The 17765-nt window shown below is 58.3% G+C and overlaps 2 protein-coding genes across 2 annotated transcripts in view; one reads left to right on the top strand and one right to left on the bottom strand.

The window, feature by feature from the left end:
- Nucleotides 1-15566, top strand: part of Itpr3 (inositol 1,4,5-trisphosphate receptor type 3) — a 64208-nt gene extending 48642 nt beyond the window's left edge. The window contains exons 30-58 of the mRNA XM_021221506.2: nt 113-313; nt 1077-1328; nt 1470-1595; nt 1677-1802; nt 3613-3733; nt 3970-4160; nt 4328-4476; nt 4593-4701; nt 4796-4886; nt 4983-5152; nt 6797-6971; nt 7050-7231; nt 7363-7563; nt 7679-7789; nt 8175-8270; nt 8358-8459; nt 8554-8640; nt 9022-9132; nt 9234-9426; nt 9521-9646; nt 9968-10140; nt 10545-10709; nt 11101-11293; nt 11728-11832; nt 11916-12043; nt 12598-12763; nt 13250-13410; nt 14327-14488; nt 14833-15566. Coding sequence (XP_021077165.1) covers nt 113-313; nt 1077-1328; nt 1470-1595; nt 1677-1802; nt 3613-3733; nt 3970-4160; nt 4328-4476; nt 4593-4701; nt 4796-4886; nt 4983-5152; nt 6797-6971; nt 7050-7231; nt 7363-7563; nt 7679-7789; nt 8175-8270; nt 8358-8459; nt 8554-8640; nt 9022-9132; nt 9234-9426; nt 9521-9646; nt 9968-10140; nt 10545-10709; nt 11101-11293; nt 11728-11832; nt 11916-12043; nt 12598-12763; nt 13250-13410; nt 14327-14488; nt 14833-14901 — 4242 coding nt within the window. The 3' untranslated portion in view covers nt 14902-15566. The remainder of the gene's footprint in view (nt 1-112; nt 314-1076; nt 1329-1469; nt 1596-1676; nt 1803-3612; nt 3734-3969; nt 4161-4327; nt 4477-4592; nt 4702-4795; nt 4887-4982; nt 5153-6796; nt 6972-7049; nt 7232-7362; nt 7564-7678; nt 7790-8174; nt 8271-8357; nt 8460-8553; nt 8641-9021; nt 9133-9233; nt 9427-9520; nt 9647-9967; nt 10141-10544; nt 10710-11100; nt 11294-11727; nt 11833-11915; nt 12044-12597; nt 12764-13249; nt 13411-14326; nt 14489-14832) is intronic.
- Nucleotides 15567-16023: 457 nt separating this feature from the next.
- The window catches only part of LOC110338333 (ubiquinol-cytochrome-c reductase complex assembly factor 2), a 12052-nt gene continuing 10310 nt past the window's right edge, over nt 16024-17765 (bottom strand). Inside the window, exon 4 of the mRNA XM_021221660.1 lies at nt 16024-16197. Coding sequence (XP_021077319.1) covers nt 16070-16197 — 128 coding nt within the window. The 3' untranslated portion in view covers nt 16024-16069. The remainder of the gene's footprint in view (nt 16198-17765) is intronic.

Here is a 17765-nt window from a genome sequence, read left to right on the forward strand (position 1 = left end):
CTCTCTCTCTCTGATGCCCCTCCCCTCTCTGATGCCCCACCCTCTCTCTGATGCTCCGCCCCTCCCTGATGCCCCCACCCTCTCTGATGCCCCACCCCTCCGACCACCACAGCTCCTGGAGGCTGAGACCATGCAGCACATTTTCCTCAACAACTACCAGCTGTGCTCTGAGATCAGCGAGCCAGTGCTGCAACACTTTGTGCACCTGCTGGCCACACACGGGCGCCACGTGCAGTACCTGGACTTCCTGCACACCGTCATCAAGGCTGAGGGCAAGTACGTGAAGAAGTGCCAGGACATGATCATGACCGAGGTGAGGGCTGCCCTGGGCCACAGGGATCTGGGTGGTGGGGGGAGGGAGAGAGCCAGGAGAACTCCGGATGCTGGGCTCATAGAACTGGATAAGGCCAGTGGGAATGCACACATGTCTGTTCCTGCAAAACACTGAGAGTGGGGTGAGCCTTAGTCACAGTCTAGGAGGTCTGTTCCTGGGAGCATCTCAAGGAGGGCGGGGCAGAGGCAGTGATGAGAGCATGTCACCACTGACCCGTGTCATTGGCTGGCTATGAGGGAGGGAGAGGGGGGGACACACCTCAGGTTCAGTGCACACTCTGGAGGCTGAGGACATTCAGACACTTTTTGGATCCAGTGTCAAGGTGTCTGATGGACACCTCAGCCGAGGAACCCCAAAACGCAGGCAGGAAGTCAGGCATGTTGGCTCACACCTGTGACTGGCCCATGACTATCTATAGCTCTAGGTTCAAGGGATCTGATGCCCTCTTCTGACTTCCATGGGTACTGCACATGTGCCGTGACCAGCCCTACATGCAAGCAAAACACCCATACACGTAAAATCAAAACTGATAAGTAGAGAAAGCGTTCAAGGTTATCCTCAGCTACACAGTATTTGGAGGCTAGCCTGGGCTCTATGAATCTCTGTTTTAGAAGTCGCAAACTTTAAGCATGGCTCTGAGGTCCTAGCTGGGGTCATGGTCTTTTCCTGACTAGCCTAGGAGTGAGGTGGTGCCTGGGGCGGTTGGACAAGGGCTCTGACCCCTGCCTGCCTCTCGTCACAGCTGACCAATGCGGGTGACGACGTGGTGGTGTTCTACAATGACAAGGCCTCTCTGGCTCACCTGCTGGACATGATGAAGGCAGCCAGAGATGGCGTGGAGGACCACAGCCCTCTCATGTATCACATCTCCCTGGTGGACCTGCTGGCTGCCTGTGCAGAGGGCAAGAATGTCTACACGGAGATCAAGTGCACTTCCCTGCTGCCTCTGGAGGACGTGGTGACTGTGGTCACCCACGAGGATTGCATCACGGAGGTGTGGGGCTCCGGCTGGGAGAAGGCCATGTGCAGCCACGTGGAGGGGACAGGCAGAGGCACAGTGGGGAAGATGACAGGGGTTTAGAGGGGAGATCCTGGCAGGCCCTGATGACGTGCCTCTTCTGTGCCCGCTGCCCAGGTTAAAATGGCTTATGTGAACTTCGTGAACCACTGCTACGTAGACACGGAGGTGGAGATGAAGGAGATCTATACCAGCAACCACATCTGGACGCTCTTCGAGAACTTCACCCTGGACATGGCTCTGGTCTGTCCTGGGGGCCAGGGTGGGCTTTTGGGGTGGAGGGAAGACCTACAGATCTCGCCATACGATTTTCCTCCTCCGTAGGTCTGTAACAAGCGGGAGAAGCGCCTGTCAGACCCTACCCTTGAGAAGTACGTGCTCACCGTGGTACTGGACACCATCAGCGCCTTCTTCAGCTCCCCGTTTTCAGAGAACAGCACGTCCCTACAGGTGAGCAGCCCATTCAGTCAATGGCCGCTTTAGCTGGCTCATGTGGTGAATTGCTTACGTGAGCACAGGAAGATGCAACAGAACACAGGGTATTAGTCATCTACTGTGTAACAAAAGGCCCCAGATGTGGATCCGGAACATCCGTGGGAATGATACAAAGTAAGAAATGCGTTAAGGATCTGGGGGGGCGGGGCTTACTGTTTGAGGCTGCAGTCTATTCCCACAGCAGGAGCAAGGGTGGCTGGTCACGCTTCATCCGCAGTCAGTCACAGAGCAGTGAATACTGCTACTGGGTGCATCTCCTCCTTTTTTATCCATGCTGGGGCTCTAGCCCATGGGCAGGTACAGCGCATGTTTAAGATGGGCCTTCTATCTTTCTGGAAACACCCTCATAGACACACCCCACACTGACTTAGGTCCCATAGGATTGACAGGATTAAGGCTTCATCTAGCAGGTGTGCAGGCCCTGGGGTGGTGAGGTGGGTGTGGCTGCTGTTGGGACAGCAGAGCCATGATGACCACATGACCACAGATTTTGCAGAACCTTACACAGCTCTCAGGTGCTGGGTGGGCAGGCAGCGCTGTGACTCACAGGGGCCTGACCCGAGTCACTGAGAGCCAGGCCTTGAGACCCAGGTCTCTTTGTGGAAGGCCCAAGGCACTGCCTAAGTTATAAATACAGAAGAGGGAGAAGAAACCAACGGAAGTGCTCCCGTGGATGCTCGGGCCAGTACTCCAGAGGTAGAGGCAGGTGGATCTCTGTGAGTTCAAGGCTAGCCTGGTCTACAAAGCCAGAGCTATATAGTGAGATAGTGAGACCCCATCTCAAAAACACAAAGGGGAAAAAAACCCAAGGTTAGATCTAGGAAGGGTGCGTTGTTTTGATATACATTTGTATACATTTGAGGCAAGGAGACTCTGGAAGTTTTTATCTGTGCCTGGGCATGGTAGTCCCAGCCCTGAAGAGGCAGAGGCAGGTGGGTCTCTCTTGAGTTCAAGGCCAGCCTGTCTCAAAAAAAAAAAAGTTTTATTTCTCCAGCCTCAGACTAGATAAAGTAGAATTTAAAATAAACCTTTAAAATGCATTGTTATATGTGTGTATGGTGTGTGTGTGAGACGGGGTGAGCAGGTGGCGGTCAGGACACAATGTTGTGGGGTCAGATCCTTTGCCTACCCTTCCCTGCGTTGTAGAAAGCGAACGGAGGCTGCCCAGCTTGTGAGGCACATGCCTTTATGCTATGCTAGCTGGCTGGCCCGAAGTCTGCCTTTCCTCTCATTACTTTTTGTTTGGTTTTAACTTGTGCTTTATTATTTTGATTTTGGGGACTGGATCTCACTCTGTAGCTCTGGCTGGCCCTGGGCCTGAACCTCGCTGAGGTCTGCTCGCCTCTGCTTCCTGAGGGCAGATGTGGGTCACCATGTCCAGCGGGTGTGTGTGGGTGCCTGAGGCGGCAAGAAGAGGGTGCTGGGTCGCCTGCAGCTGGGGTTAAAGCACGCCACGTGCCAGACATGGGTGCTAGGAGCTGAACTCCAGCCCTCCCAAGAACAGCCAGTGCTCTTAGGCTGTGAGCCAGACTTCGTTTTTGAACCGTGTAAACACACTTTCCCCACATCATTCTGAAGGAAGGAAAAGGCGATTAGCGTGGCTGTAAGCCCAGGCTAGACCTGTGTACAGTCAGGGAAGGTGGTTCACTGCTAAAATTAGTAACTTTCTATCTGGACCAAAGGCGTGCTGTGGGTAGTGAGGGCCCTGGGTCCGCGCCCTGGCTGGGGTGGCTGAGTCGCCTCTGGGGTTCTATGTCTCCTGCAGACGCACCAGACAATTGTGGTCCAGCTGCTGCAGTCCACCACGCGGCTGCTCGAGTGTCCTTGGCTGCAGCAGCAGCACAAGGGCTCCGTGGAGGCCTGTGTCCGCACCCTCGCCATGGTGGGTGAGTGACGCACTCGGTGCCGCCTGTGGGAAACACCAGCCTGATCCCCGAATGTCTCTCGGGGTGGTCTGTCCTTCCTGGCGTCTCATCTCCTTTTGCTGACTGCAAGGGATCAGGCAGGAAGGGGGTGCTAGATTCCCTGTGTGCCCACCAGGGGCTTGGATGACACTCACCCCTGTCCCCGTTGGTCTGCCTGCCTCTTCCCTGCCCCATACCAGCACTGCCCTCTCTTTCAGCCAAGAGTAGAGCCATCTTGCTGCCGATGGATCTGGATGCCCACATGAGCGCTCTGCTCAGCAGTGGGGGCAGCTGCTCGGCTGCTGCCCAGCGCAGCGCCGCCAACTACAAGACGGCCACCAGGACCTTCCCTCGGGTCATCCCCACCGCCAACCAGTGGGACTATAAAAACATCATTGAGAAGTTACAGGTGGGAGTGACTGCCCCGCCCCCTAGGGAAGGCCCGCTCCAAGGGGTGGGGGTGGGGGCGGGGTTGCTGCTCCTCGGTCGGACACTGTTTAGTGTTGAGTGGGTGGGAGGGATATGGTCACGCCCTGGTCATCGTGGGCCAGGTGGTGACCTTGCCCTCCGTCCCAGGACATCATCACGGCCCTAGAAGAGCGGCTGAAGCCCCTGGTGCAGGCCGAGCTCTCTGTCCTTGTGGACATGCTGCACTGGCCCGAGCTGCTCTTTCTGGAGGGCAGTGAGGCCTACCAGCGATGCGAGAGTGGGGGCTTCCTGTCCAAGTGAGCCGGGCAGCCGTGGCGACCTGGGTCTGGGCAGGGCAACCTGGTGTCAGAGATGGGAGGGGCCGGGGCCACATTGAGGCAGGTGGCCCCCTAAGTCCCTGCTTCTGCCCCAGGCTCATCCGTCACACCAAGGGTCTCATGGAGTCGGAGGAGAAGCTGTGCGTGAAGGTGCTGCGGACGCTGCAGCAGATGCTGCTGAAGAAGAGCAAGTTTGGGGACCGGGTAAGTGTCCCATGCACAGCATCACGGGGCCAGAGCAGGCGCTTGGGAGGTAGGCAGGACCTTGCTCACCAAAAGCCTCTTCTTACCCTCCCAGGGCAACCAGCTGCGAAAAATGCTGCTGCAGAACTACCTCCAGAACCGCAAGTCCGGCGCCCGGGGCGAGCTCACTGACCCTGCAGGCTCTGGTCAGTGCCACGGCCCCGCCCCGCCCCGCCCCGCCCCGCCCCGCATGGCTGGCTTTTGCTTCAAACTGCTGTCTCTTACATGCGCTTCTCCCCAAGGCCTAGATCAGGACTGGTCAGCCATCGCCGCCACCCAGTGTCGGCTGGACAAGGAGGGGGCCACCAAGCTGGTGTGTGATCTCATCACCAGCACCAAGAACGAGAAGATCTTCCAGGAGAGCATCGGCCTGGCCATCCGCCTGCTGGACGGGGGCAACACCGAGATCCAGGTTCGGGGGTCGGGGCAGAGGTCCTCCAGCTCAGGGCGCGGGGGTCGGGGCAGAGGTCCTCCAGCTCAGGGCGCGGGGGTCGGGGCAGAGGTCCTCCAGCTCAGGGCGCTGCCTGCTCGGGAGGAGCTGTGGTGCTGGGGCCGAACCACAGGTGACTGCACATTCTCTATCTGTGCACCTGTGTCTGTGTCTGTGACCCTGTGCCTGTCCTGGACCCTCGTCCTGTCCCCCTAGGTCTACTCTTCTGGCATTTCAGAGTCTGAACTTCCTTGCCTTCTCCTCCATTATTCCAAAGCCCTAACTTCTCTAACCTCCATTCATTCATTCACTCATTAATTCTGTTCACTCATTCATTCACTCAAATTCTGTTCATTCACTCACTCATTAATTCTGTTCATTCATTCATTCATTCACTCATTAATTCTGTACACTCATTAATTCTGTTCATTCACTCATTCTGTTCATTCACTCACTCATTCTGATCATTCACTCACTCATTAATTCTGTTCACTCATTCATTCACTCACTCATTCCTCCATTTACATTTCCCAATTGGCATTCAACACCAAACTGTGTTGCTGGCAATGACGTAGGCACCAAGCGCTCAGCTCTGAAAAAGAGACATGATCTGTGTTCTCTTGATACCTGTGCTTTGTAAGGGACATAGGCAGAGTGTAGACACACTCTGGGAACTGGAACAGGAGATGAGGAATGCAGGGCATGTAAGTTCAGAGGAGCAACAGGCTGGCCTCGTGACTTGGGTTTGCCGTCTCAGTCACTCGGCATGCTAAGTCGGGGGTGGGGCATCCCAGGTTCAAGGCCAGCTTGGGTATTGTCACTCAGCCTTGTCTTAGTAAAAAGAGAGAAGAAGGGGTGGGGCAGGTGGATCTCCGTGAGTTGGAGGCCAGCCTGCTATCATATGGTAAGTTTCAGGACAGCCAGAACGATGTAGAAAGACTCTGTCTCAAACCAAACCAACAACAAAACAAAACAAAAATAAGAAAAAAGCCCCATTCCTGGTGGTGGCCGTGGTGGTACTCACTTAGCATTCCCAGGGCCCTAGGCCTCATCCCTGCACGGATGGGGTGGCAAACACGCAATGGGCAAGCCTAGGCGACAGGGACGTAGACTAGGGCAATGCTGAGCTGTGTGGGAAGAGTGTGCAGCGCAGCCTGAAGGGGCTGGGGGCTTAGGCAGCAGGCTCTCAGGTGGCTTCCTGGCACTGGGCGCCTGAGGCTTTTCCTCAGGGAGATGGCGCCACTGAAGGCTTCCTGCAGTGTGAAGACAGGACTTGGGTTTCCAAGGCATTCCCCTGGCCGCAGTGTGAGCAGCTCCTGGAGCCGGTGGCCAGCAGGGCCTGGGCAGAGGCAGCAGACACCCCCCGCCCCCAGCATTGTGGTCAGGGCGGGCTAGCCTTCCAGTTAACTGCTGGTCCTGGAAGCCCATCCCTAGCCTGTCTGGGAGTGTGTATGTCTCCAGACTTTCTGCACCGAGTGTTGTTCTCAAACTCCAACCGTAGCCAAGATGACCCTAAATCCTTGACCCTCCCGCTGCCACCTCCTAGGGCCATCGTGACACCCACTTAACTATACACAGAGCTAGGCATGGCGCTGACACTGCTCTCCACCTCCTGTCCTTCCCCAGAAGTCTTTCTACAACCTGATGACAAGTGACAAGAAGTCGGAGCGCTTCTTCAAGGTGCTGCATGACCGCATGAAGCGTGCCCAGCAGGAGACTAAGTCCACGGTGGCTGTCAACATGAGCGACCTGGGCAGCCAGCCTCGTGAGGACCGCGAGCCGGCAGACCCTGCCACCAAAGGTGGAGCTCCGGGCAGATATATACAGAATGTGGGGGTATCTCATGGTGACCCCGACCTCATCAAGGCTTTCCCCACAGGCCGCGTGTCCTCCTTCTCCATGCCCAGCTCCTCCCGCTATTTGCTGGGCCCCGGCTTGCACCGGGGGCACGACGTGAGCGAGCGGGCGCAGAACAACGAGATGGGGACCTCGGTGCTGATCATGCGGCCCATCCTGCGCTTCCTGCAGCTGCTGTGTGAGAACCACAACCGTGACCTGCAGGTGAATGCCTTGCTCCTGCCTGTCCGCTGCTGCTGCTGCATCTGATCAGCTGGCATCCCTGACTGCCACTGGGCAGGGCCGGCTGCTGGGACTGATGTCCTCCTCCTGGTGGGCGTGGCTGTGCTCCACAGAACTTCCTGCGCTGTCAGAACAACAAGACCAACTACAACCTGGTGTGTGAGACCCTGCAGTTCCTGGACATCATGTGTGGCAGCACCACAGGGGGCCTGGGGCTGCTGGGGCTCTACATCAACGAGGACAATGTGGGCCTGGTCATCCAGACCTTGGAGACCCTCACAGAGTACTGCCAGGGCCCATGTCACGAGAACCAGGTGAGTGGCCTCAGGGTGGCATGCTCTTGTGAAGGGGTCTGAGCGGGTAGGGGTGGGGCTGCGGGGCCACCATGACTGCCAGGTCTGACCCTTGCGTCTCCCACCGTCCCATCAGACTTGCATTGTGACTCATGAATCCAACGGCATTGACATCATCACGGCGCTGATCCTCAATGATATCAGCCCGCTTTGCAAGTACCGCATGGACCTGGTGCTGCAGCTCAAGGTGGGGGGCCTGGTGGTGAGCGTGCGAACTGTGCCTGTGAGGTGTGCGTTCATGAGTGAGTGACAAGGGTACTTGGTGTGTGTGCTGTCCGCGATGGTGCCTCTTCTGCATGTGTGCATTTGGTGAGGTGTGCAGGTTGCACTGGCTACACAGGAGTATGGGTGTGAAGACATCACCCTCTTCTCGCATCCCTGAGAGGACTTCTGTGTGTGTTGGCGGGTGGCGGACGGGGGGCCAGGAGCTTGAGTGAGTTTACTCAGGGTGGGTGAGGCAGGCCTATGGGGTTAACACACTGGATGGGTCTCAGCATAGCAGAGCTGTAAGGACTTTGGAGGGTCACATGGGGGCCCTCAGACCTGGCTTGTTTCCTGCATATCCCCCCCAGGACAATGCCTCCAAGCTGCTCCTGGCTCTGATGGAGAGCCGACATGACAGCGAGAACGCAGAGCGCATCCTCATCAGCCTTCGGCCTCAGGAGCTCGTGAGGATGGGCTGGCAGCAGGCGGGGTCGGGTGCAGAGATGGCGGTCAGAGTGTAACGGCAAATGCTGTCCCCCTCACCCCCTCAGGTGGACGTGATCAAGAAGGCCTACCTGCAGGAGGAGGAGAGGGAGAATTCAGAGGTGAGCCCACGTGAAGTGGGCCACAACATCTACATCCTGGCACTGCAGGTACGGAGTCTGCCCGAGGCCCTGCCCCTCTGTGGCCACACCCCCTGAGGCGGTGCCCAGAGCTCTCCTGTCCTGTCCATCCTGTCTTCTGTAGCTTTCCCGGCACAACAAGCAGCTGCAGCACCTGCTGAAGCCAGTGAAGCGCATCCAGGAGGAGGAGGCCGAGGGCATCTCTTCCATGGTACGGCAGGGGTGAGAGTTTGGGGCGGAGTTGGATGTGGAGGAGCAGCTGGGACCCTGTGGGGCAGGAATGGGGCTCTGTGGGGATCTGGGGTGAGCAAGGAACAGATGGAGACAGAAAGCCACACTGTCCTGTGAAGCCAGCCTGAGAGGCAAGCTGGGGTCTGGGGTGGGGTTGCAGCAGGCCTGGGGTGCAGTGGTGCGACCCTGACAGAGAAATGAAAGCAAGACCTCCTTGCACCTGGAGCAGGTCTAGAATATTCTAGCAGGACCCGGGCAGGCCTGGAAAGGGCACCAGCTCGTTGGTTCTGGTTGGGTGGGCTTGGGCAGGGCTGGCTGCGGGGCTGATCCAGTACCCCGCCCCGCCCCACCCCGCCCCCAGCTCAGCCTCAACAACAAGCAGCTGTCCCAGATGCTCAAGTCCTCGGCCCCCGCCCAGGAGGAGGAGGAGGACCCGCTGGCCTACTATGAGAATCACACCTCGCAGATTGAGGTGAGGTGGGAGACACTCACTGGGTGTGAGCTGTGTGTGTGCGCGCGTGCGCGCGGTGAGGGCCTCTGCCCGGCGTGACCAGGTGTCACCGGGCCAATCAGATTGTGCGGCAAGACCGAAGCATGGAGCAGATCGTGTTCCCGGTGCCTGCTATCTGCCAGTTCCTGACAGAGGAGACGAAGCACCGGCTCTTCACCACCACCGAGCAGGATGAGCAGGGCAGCAAAGTGAGCGACTTCTTCGACCAGTCCTCCTTTCTGCACAATGAGATGGAGTGGCAGCGCCGGCTTCGCAGTGAGGACCAGCGGGCACCTCCACCCCTTCCTGGGGCTCCCCTGGGCAGAGGGCTTGTCGGGGACCCCTCACTCCACGCTGTATCTCCACCCAGGCATGCCGCTCATCTACTGGTTCTCCCGCCGCATGACGCTGTGGGGCAGCATCTCCTTCAACCTGGCGGTGTTCATCAACATCATCATTGCCTTCTTCTACCCCTATGTGGAGGGCGCGTCCACGGGTGAGGCTGCCCGCCCTCCTTTACACGGTGGGGAGACACATCCCCGCGCTGCCCTCTGGGCTTGATGCATGCTATGGGGGTTAAGGGACACACACACTCTGGCCTCGTGAGAGACAGCCTGTGTGTGTGTGTGTGTGTGCACGCGCGCGTGCACAGATGTGAGCCAGACACTTGAGATGTCTGCAGCCGGCTGACAGGGCGCAGCAGATGCAGCAGATCCCTAAGGAAGGCTCCTGGGAAAGGGAGATGGGGTGGGTAGGGGGGCCTCTGGAGCTCACACTGGGCCCATGCAAGCTCAAGTCTCCTGCCCGCTGCCTCCAGGCGTGCTGGGCTCCCCACTCTTCTCGCTGCTCTTCTGGATCCTCATCTGCTTCTCCATCACCGCACTGTTCACCAAGCGCTACAGCATCCGTCCCCTCATCGTGGCGCTGATCCTTCGGTCCATCTACTACCTGGGCATTGGGCCCACGCTCAACATCCTGGGTGCTCTCAATGTGAGTGTGGCGGGGCCAGCGGCCACCCTGCTCACCTCCCGGTCCCTCCCACTCTTGGCCTGGCTCCTTGTGGTCAGAGGCTGAGCCTGTTCTCTGCCCCCCCCCCCCCCAACTGAGGCGGCCAGGATTCAGACAGAAAGGAGCTGCTTCAAGGGCAGGGTGCTGCCCTGGGAGACGGGAGAGAAATCTTTTCCTAACCAGGAGCTGTAAGGCTTGGGGGCTTTTCAGTCCCAGCCTGCTTCACCCGAGACTCGTTCCCGGGGCCCAGACAGTCCCACTGACACTCTGCCTTTCGGAATGAGTGAGATCAGTACCTCGTTGCCCTGGGCTGGACTGGCAGGTCCGAGGGTCAGGATGGAGGATGGGGTGCTTGCTGATCTCCACGCCCCGCCCTTTCCACCTAGCTGACCAACAAGATCGTGTTTGTGGTGAGCTTCGTGGGCAACCGTGGTACCTTCATCCGAGGTTATAAGGCCATGGTCATGGACATGGAGTTCCTGTACCACGTGGGCTACATCCTGACAAGCGTCCTGGGCCTCTTTGCCCACGAGCTCTTCTATAGTATCCTGGTGAGCCTGTGGCTGGGCTGGGACTGAGGGGGCTTCCAACCCTAGTCTCCCAAGAGCCTCCAGCTCTCCGGTACAGGGGAGGGATTGGCCAGACCGTGCAGCCTGAACCCTCGTGTGTAACTGCAGGCGGGTTTCTTATCTGCCCTGTGCCTGGTGACAACTCCATGTCCTCGAAACCCGAAGCTCGGTGGTGGGAGCTAGAGTGAGAAACACTTCACTAGGACTGGCTGGTGTCCACCCTCCTGGGATGCCTCTCGCACCTCCCCGGGTCTCAGGACCGGGTTCTCCTAGAAGCCTCTCCGTTTGCTCCATTGCAGCCTGGGCGCTGGCCCCATTGGTGGAGCCTGTGGGCGCTGCCAGGGGCTGGGCTCACGAGGTGTCATCCTTGCAGCTCTTTGACCTCATCTACCGAGAGGAGACGCTGTTTAACGTCATCAAGAGCGTGACCCGCAATGGCCGCTCCATCCTGCTGACCGCCCTGCTGGCCCTCATCCTTGTGTACCTCTTCTCCATCGTGGGCTTCCTCTTCCTCAAGGACGACTTCATCCTGGAGGTGGACCGGCTGCCCGGGAACCACTCCAGAGGTGTCGGGAACTTCCTTTCTGGGGTGGGTGTGTGGGGTGACAGTGGACAGGCACAGGTGACTGGTGGTGACACCAGACAAGGCGACAGGTCATGCTTAGTCCTCCAGGCTCCTGCCTTCCTCCTGTTGGATTTTTGGGGAGGTCTAGCCTACACCAACCTGCACCCCCATGCATGCCTGTTAGCTTGCTGCAGTCAGAAGGGTGGGCAGAGCCTTGGCCTCCTCTGGCTTGATCTGCATCTGTCATCCGTGCAGAGCCTGGGGGCTGCAGGGGCTGCCTGGGTGCCGGGCCCAGAGTCACAGAGACCCTTTTATCTGTGTGATGGTCTCTGCGAGCCAGCAGGGCCAGGAGAGGCCTCCCGGGACAGACTAGAGAGACGCTATGGCCAGACAGACATTCGGATCTCCTTGTGACCTTGTTGCTGTCATCTCCAGCCAGCCCCCTGGGGATGCCACATGGAGCTGCCACATTTATGGGCACATGTAGTGGGGACAAGATGGACTGTGTCTCTGAGGTCTCGGTGCCTGAGATCCTAGAAGGTGAGACTGGCGTCTGCAGGATGGGGTGGGGTGGGTGGGGCGGAATGGGCAGCCCCGGGTCCGAACATACTGACCACCCGCAGAGGACGAGGAGCCCGATAGCACGGAGCGGGCCTGTGACACTCTACTTATGTGTATTGTGACCGTCATGAACCACGGACTGAGGAACGGTGGTGGTGTGGGCGACATCCTCCGCAAGCCCTCCAAAGACGTGAGCACCCTCCCACCTGTCCCGTGGATGCTCCCATACCCAGCCAGTTTCTGTGACACTGTCCAGAGCCACCAGCTTCCCACCCCAGCGCACTGTAGAGGCTATGAGGGTCACCACGGCAACCAGTCTTAGCTCTGAGGCTTGGGAAGGTGTGCGCCATCAGCAGACAGGGGCTTCCTCAGCCCAGAGAGGGAGGGCAGGTTGGAGCCTCCAGCTTACCTTGGGTAGCCAGCAGCCCTGTGTCCATCACTGATCCCTGACTAGACCAAGGTTCTGGAATGTGAGAGGCTCGGCATCCGGGCTACTGATCCGGGATCTCGCAGCCGCCCTCCCTTTTAACCAAGTCAGAGGCAGAAACAAGCCTTGTTTTGTAGCAGGACTTGCCACACGCGACAAACTTGAAAGGGCTTCGTCCTGGTCAGCCGTTTCCAAATGTTATTAGCTCGTGGTGTCTTTCTGGTTGGCAGCTGTGGGTCACTGTTGTCTGTAGGTTCCCACGGTCTCTCTCGGGACTTGCAGTGACTCTGTCCTCACGGTGTCCCCGTGCTCTGCAGGAGTCGCTCTTCCCGGCCAGGGTGGTGTACGACCTCCTGTTCTTCTTCATCGTCATCATCATCGTGCTGAACCTCATCTTTGGGGTGATCATCGACACCTTCGCCGACCTGCGCAGCGAGAAGCAGAAGAAAGAGGAAATCCTCAAGACCACGTGCTTCATCTGTGGTGAGGTGCACTTCCTTGCTCGGCTGTTTGCTTCCCACGGCACGGCCCGAGGCTTCTGAGCCACGGCACCCAGTCCCGCCCTTGCTGACCTGGCCTGAAGTGGGATCACAGGGGACCGGGAAGCCACTGCTTCGAGTCCTTGGGCCTCCAGGAGAGGAACTTGAGGCCGCTGTGGTCTCGGACTTCTGGTTTTAGTCCAGTGCTCCTTCTGAACCCAGTCATGTTCTCACCAGTGGCCAGGGCCCAGAGAGCAGGGCTCACCTGGCAGGCCATGCTGTTGACCCAGCTGTCCTGTAGCCCTGGGCTCAGGCAGTCCTGATGTTTCCAGAGTCCCTAGCGCTCTCTCTGCAGGAGGGCTGCAGTCACATATGGTGGTATCCCCACCGCTAAGCGGTGGAGCTTGAACAGTGACCCGCATCGCCCAGGAGAGCTGTTAGGAGCAGTCCCCGTGGTGGTCCTCAGCGGTGGCCCTCCTCCTGCCCCCAGGTCTGGAGAGGGACAAGTTTGACAACAAGACAGTGTCCTTCGAGGAGCACATCAAACTGGAGCACAACATGTGGAACTACCTGTACTTCATTGTGCTGGTCCGAGTCAAGAACAAGACAGACTACACCGGCCCCGAGAGCTACGTGGCTCAGATGATCAAGGTGAGGGTGTCCCCCAGCCCGCCCAGGCTCACTGACACCTGGGAGGAGGCACAACAGCTGCTGGCCTTGGCCTGAGGGCTGACAGCTGCAGTGGCTTGGGGGGCCAGCCAAGGAGTGAGGAGCAGCTGGGGCCAGCCCTCGCTGTGAAAAGCCCTGCTAGCCACCACCCGTGGGTGGACCCACGCTCCTGCTATGTGGAGAAAGCAAACTTGCAATGAATCTGTCAGCTCTGGAGAAGCGCGGTGAACCAACACCCCACACACACACCCACTGCACAGCAGCAGTTGGGGGGTTGGGCAGTGGAGTGGGGAGACCCCACCGAGGGCTGTAGATTCCCCACAGGGCCTCTTTTAGAAGGCACAGCCAGAGAAAACAGCTTCCTAAAGTCAACATTGTCCCAGTCAGAGAGAAAGCCTGGAGAAGCTTAAAAATACCAGGCTTAGAGGAATTAAACATAATCCTCCTAACTTCTAGTCACGGTGGCAGTGACGAGTTTGGTCTAGAGAGGTTTAACTGTTGGTCTGAGAATTCACAGCTGTGACAGGGAACCAGAAAACTGCCTGGCTCGTGCCCCCCTCTCCTGCTTCTCTCTCTATCCCGGGAAGCATGGCTTTCCTTCTCTGGCACGAGTCAGACGCTCCCCCTCTCAGACTGCCATCTGTGTGACTCCTGTTCCCTGAGCACAGGGGACATGCTCATCTGCAACAGCACAAAGGAAAGAAGCAAGTCTGTCTTGGCCTTCCTGCTCCCTGGCTGCGGCGGGAGTGAGCAGATGGCCTACGGGAGGACAGGGCCATCTCACAGAAGGCAGCCTGCCCGGGAGGACCCAAGCCAGTTCAGATTTTCCCATGTTACGCTCCCTGCTGGCCGGCTGGTAAAGGGCGTGGCCCTCCCTCACCCCGGCACTCTGTTCCAGAACAAGAACCTGGACTGGTTCCCGAGGATGCGTGCCATGTCGCTGGTGAGCGGCGAGGGGGAGGGGGAGCAGAATGAGATCCGCATCCTGCAGGAGAAGCTCGGCTCCACCATGAAGCTGGTATCGCACCTCACCTCCCAGCTCAATGAGCTCAAGGAGCAGGTGTGTTCCCAGTCTCAGCGTCCCAAGCTTCCGTACCATGTGGGGTGGGAGCCATCCAAGTCACAGGGGACCCTGGTGCAGGGGAGGCTTGTGCGGCAGTCGGGGTCTCCAAGGCCCACGGTGGTGGGAACCTCTGCGTTTAGCAGCAGCTACCCAGTGCAGCTCCCTAGCTCCTCGCTGTGGTCTCCCGACTGCACCCGATCAAGGGTTTGACTTGCCGGTGGAGGGCAACCTGGGGGTTGGGACTGACCATCTGCCACCAAAGCTCGAGGGTAGTTGGGCCCTTCGGGGGAGGATGCAGACTTTCCCAGTGCTGTGGCCACCTGATGACTTGTTTAACTCAGATGACGGAGCAGCGGAAACGGAGGCAGCGCCTGGGCTTCGTGGATGTGCAGAACTGCATGAGCCGCTGAGCAGAGCCGCCGAGGCCCCCTGCAGACAGCACTGCCCTGCCTTCAGGTCAGGTAGCCCATCGCCCTCTGGAAGCCAGGTGCCCACCCACCTCCAGCCCTGCTGGCACCCCCCCCCCCACGCCAGGCTCTGGCCAGCAGGAGCTTCACAGCAGCCCTGCTTGGTAGCACTGAAGAGACTGAGTTTGCCTTAGTGCCTTAGAGGGTGCCTTAGGTCCTCTGACTGACATTCCTCAGTGGTCCTCACAGGTGGCTACAGGGGGCTGCCTCTCACCTCCGAGCACTACATTGTGGCTGTCCCCTGCCCGCCCACCCGCCTTCTCTCCTGGTTCAGGAAGACGGCAGCCTGCTGTTATTAGCTTCATAGGGCTTTGATGTTTAACTTATTCCCAGGGGCCGTCCCACCCTGCTGTGCCTGCAGTTCCCAGTGCCTGTTGGGGACAGTGTGGCCCTGTCCCAGTAGCCTGACGACTCAGGGTGGACCTTGCTCCCAGGACTTGTCTCTCCCCAGGCTTTGTAGGCGAGCCTCACAAGCCGAGGGACAGGACCAGGCTATGTGACAGTGGCTTTTGACAGCTTCTCTATTTTTGGTGTAATGTTTTACATGTCCTGTGTCCTGGGGACTAATGTGTTAATTGCCTTAAATAAATTAATAGACTCTAAGTCCATCCATGGGGTCATACTTCTGCCTCCTGCACAGCTCGAGGCCACAGAGGCCAACATCCTGCTGGCCCTGTCACCTACTGCACCCCAACACCTGCCAGGGCTCTGGTGACCTGCCGGGCTCCGCTTGATCCCTTTGCCCACCTGTGGGACATCCGAGTGGGATTTCAGCACCTGACAGGAGTGAGGTTCTAAGCAGTTACAGTAAGGTAGCCATGTACTTGGACACGTGCATTTGTGGTGGGCTGGTGTAGCCTGAGTGGGAGGGACAGGCAGGGTGCCCAAGCCAGCCTCCCGTCCCTGCTGCTGTTTCTACACTGTGGCTCCAACGCGACAGAGGGCTGACATCCTCCCTGGGGCTGCAGAGCTCAGGCTGGGAGGGGTGCCCTGGACTATACTCTTAGAGCACCCCGGCTCAGGCTGGAGCACCTGAGGCAGATGAGTGAGTTCCAAACCAGGAGGGTGGGAGAAACCGGGCAGTTTTATTGATGAGCATCAGACCGCACGGTCAGGTCCGTGGGCGGGAGAGGACCCGAATCCAGGCCTTGTGCTTCTCCTCAGGCCTGGTGGGCGCAAACTTCTCCTGCAGTTTCTTCCACATGCTCTTATTCATCTCTTGGAACTCTTCCAACGTGTCTGCACAGGGAGAGAGAAGAGGCAGACATCGTCTTACTCGCCCATGGGGACGCTGCATGTGGCTGTCCCCAGAAAAGCATGCTCTGCTTTCTGTGTCCCAGGCAGTGGGGTCCTCTCTGGTTATAGGTGACAGGGCTGGTGGTGAGGGCACAAGCCCAACAGTTACTGCCCACCCCCCTGAACCCCACAGATATGCGTTGCTGCCCCACTCCACATGCACCTGCAAGGCCATGGCCGCCGCCTCCTTCCCAAGCTGACCGCGCCCTCCTCAGCACTGCCAAGGCACTCTTTCTGCCCCACATATACACACACCAAGAAATGGCCCCAACTTGCTTCTCCAGCTTGGCCTACTAATGTCTCCATCAGTAGGAGCCAGGTAGAGGGGGGTAAGGTTCTGGCCATGGAAGCCCATCAAGATAAGGAGCTGTCAGCAGTGTGACCCCTGCAGGCTGGAGAGGAGGGACATGGGTACCCCCACTCTACCCCACCAAATCCCTGAACCCTTGCAACCTTCTGTTCATCTGTAAAACCAGGATTAGACCACAACTTCCCGGGCTGGGTGTGTGGCAGTCAGGGTAATGTACCTAGCACCAGATGGAAAGGAAGGTCACGCCTTCACAGTGGCGGCAGGGTGTCAGTGTTCATGCACGTGTGCAGAGAGCCACGCTTGAGAACCACACAAGCCAGGTGGGGGGGGCGGCACACGCCTTTAATCCCAGCACTCAGGTCAGAGGCAGGTGGATCTCTGAGTTTGAGACCATCCTGGTCTATAGAGTGAGCTCCAAGATGGCCAAGGCTAACCAGAGAATCAATCCCTTGTAACACCCCAGCTCCCCTGCACGCACGCAATGACATGGTCAGCCTTCCCACACTGACGCTGTGGCTGGGTGCTTCCCCCTAAGGTGGTTGTGTCAGCCTTCTTGCCTCTCTTCACCAAGGCTGGCATGGCCCTATCCTGACAACTGTGACAACCATGGTTACATGTCCACAGGGCTCAGGGCATTGCTTAGCAGACCTCTTGTTCTATAACCTAGCTATTAAGCTCAGACACTGTCACAATACCGTTTAGCTTTTAGGCCCATTTTAACACTAGAGCTAGATGCAATTACTGTTTATGGGCAGTGGCTCCCACCAGCCTGGAACATTCACCGTGTGGCCACCACAGCAGTGCCTCCAACTCTGGGACTTGCCCAAGTCCACATTCCACACAAGGTGCCAAGGGTGACACAGGGATGGCTGCTCTCCTCTACACTAAGGTCCACAGGTCAGGGGGTCACACTGTAGGCCTGCCTGCTCCTGGGGGTGTGGAGAGCCTTATTTGGGTGGTACTGGTTCCAATTGTAACAAAAACACAAGGCCTGCTGTGCACACATTGTCCAGGTTTCCGGGGAGGAAGGCAGACCTACAGTCTCCATGCCCCCCCCCTGCCCTGCTGCCCACCCAGCCAGACCTACAGTCTCCATGTTCCCCCTACTGCCCGCCCAGAGGTCTCCATGCCCCCTGCTGCCCGCCCAGAGGTCTCCATGCCCCCTGCTGCCCGCCCAGAGGTCTCCATGCCCCCTGCTGCC

Source organism: Mus pahari, chromosome 21 (assembly GCF_900095145.1).
Source record: "Mus pahari chromosome 21, PAHARI_EIJ_v1.1, whole genome shotgun sequence".
Lineage (NCBI taxonomy): Eukaryota > Metazoa > Chordata > Mammalia > Rodentia > Muridae > Mus > Mus pahari.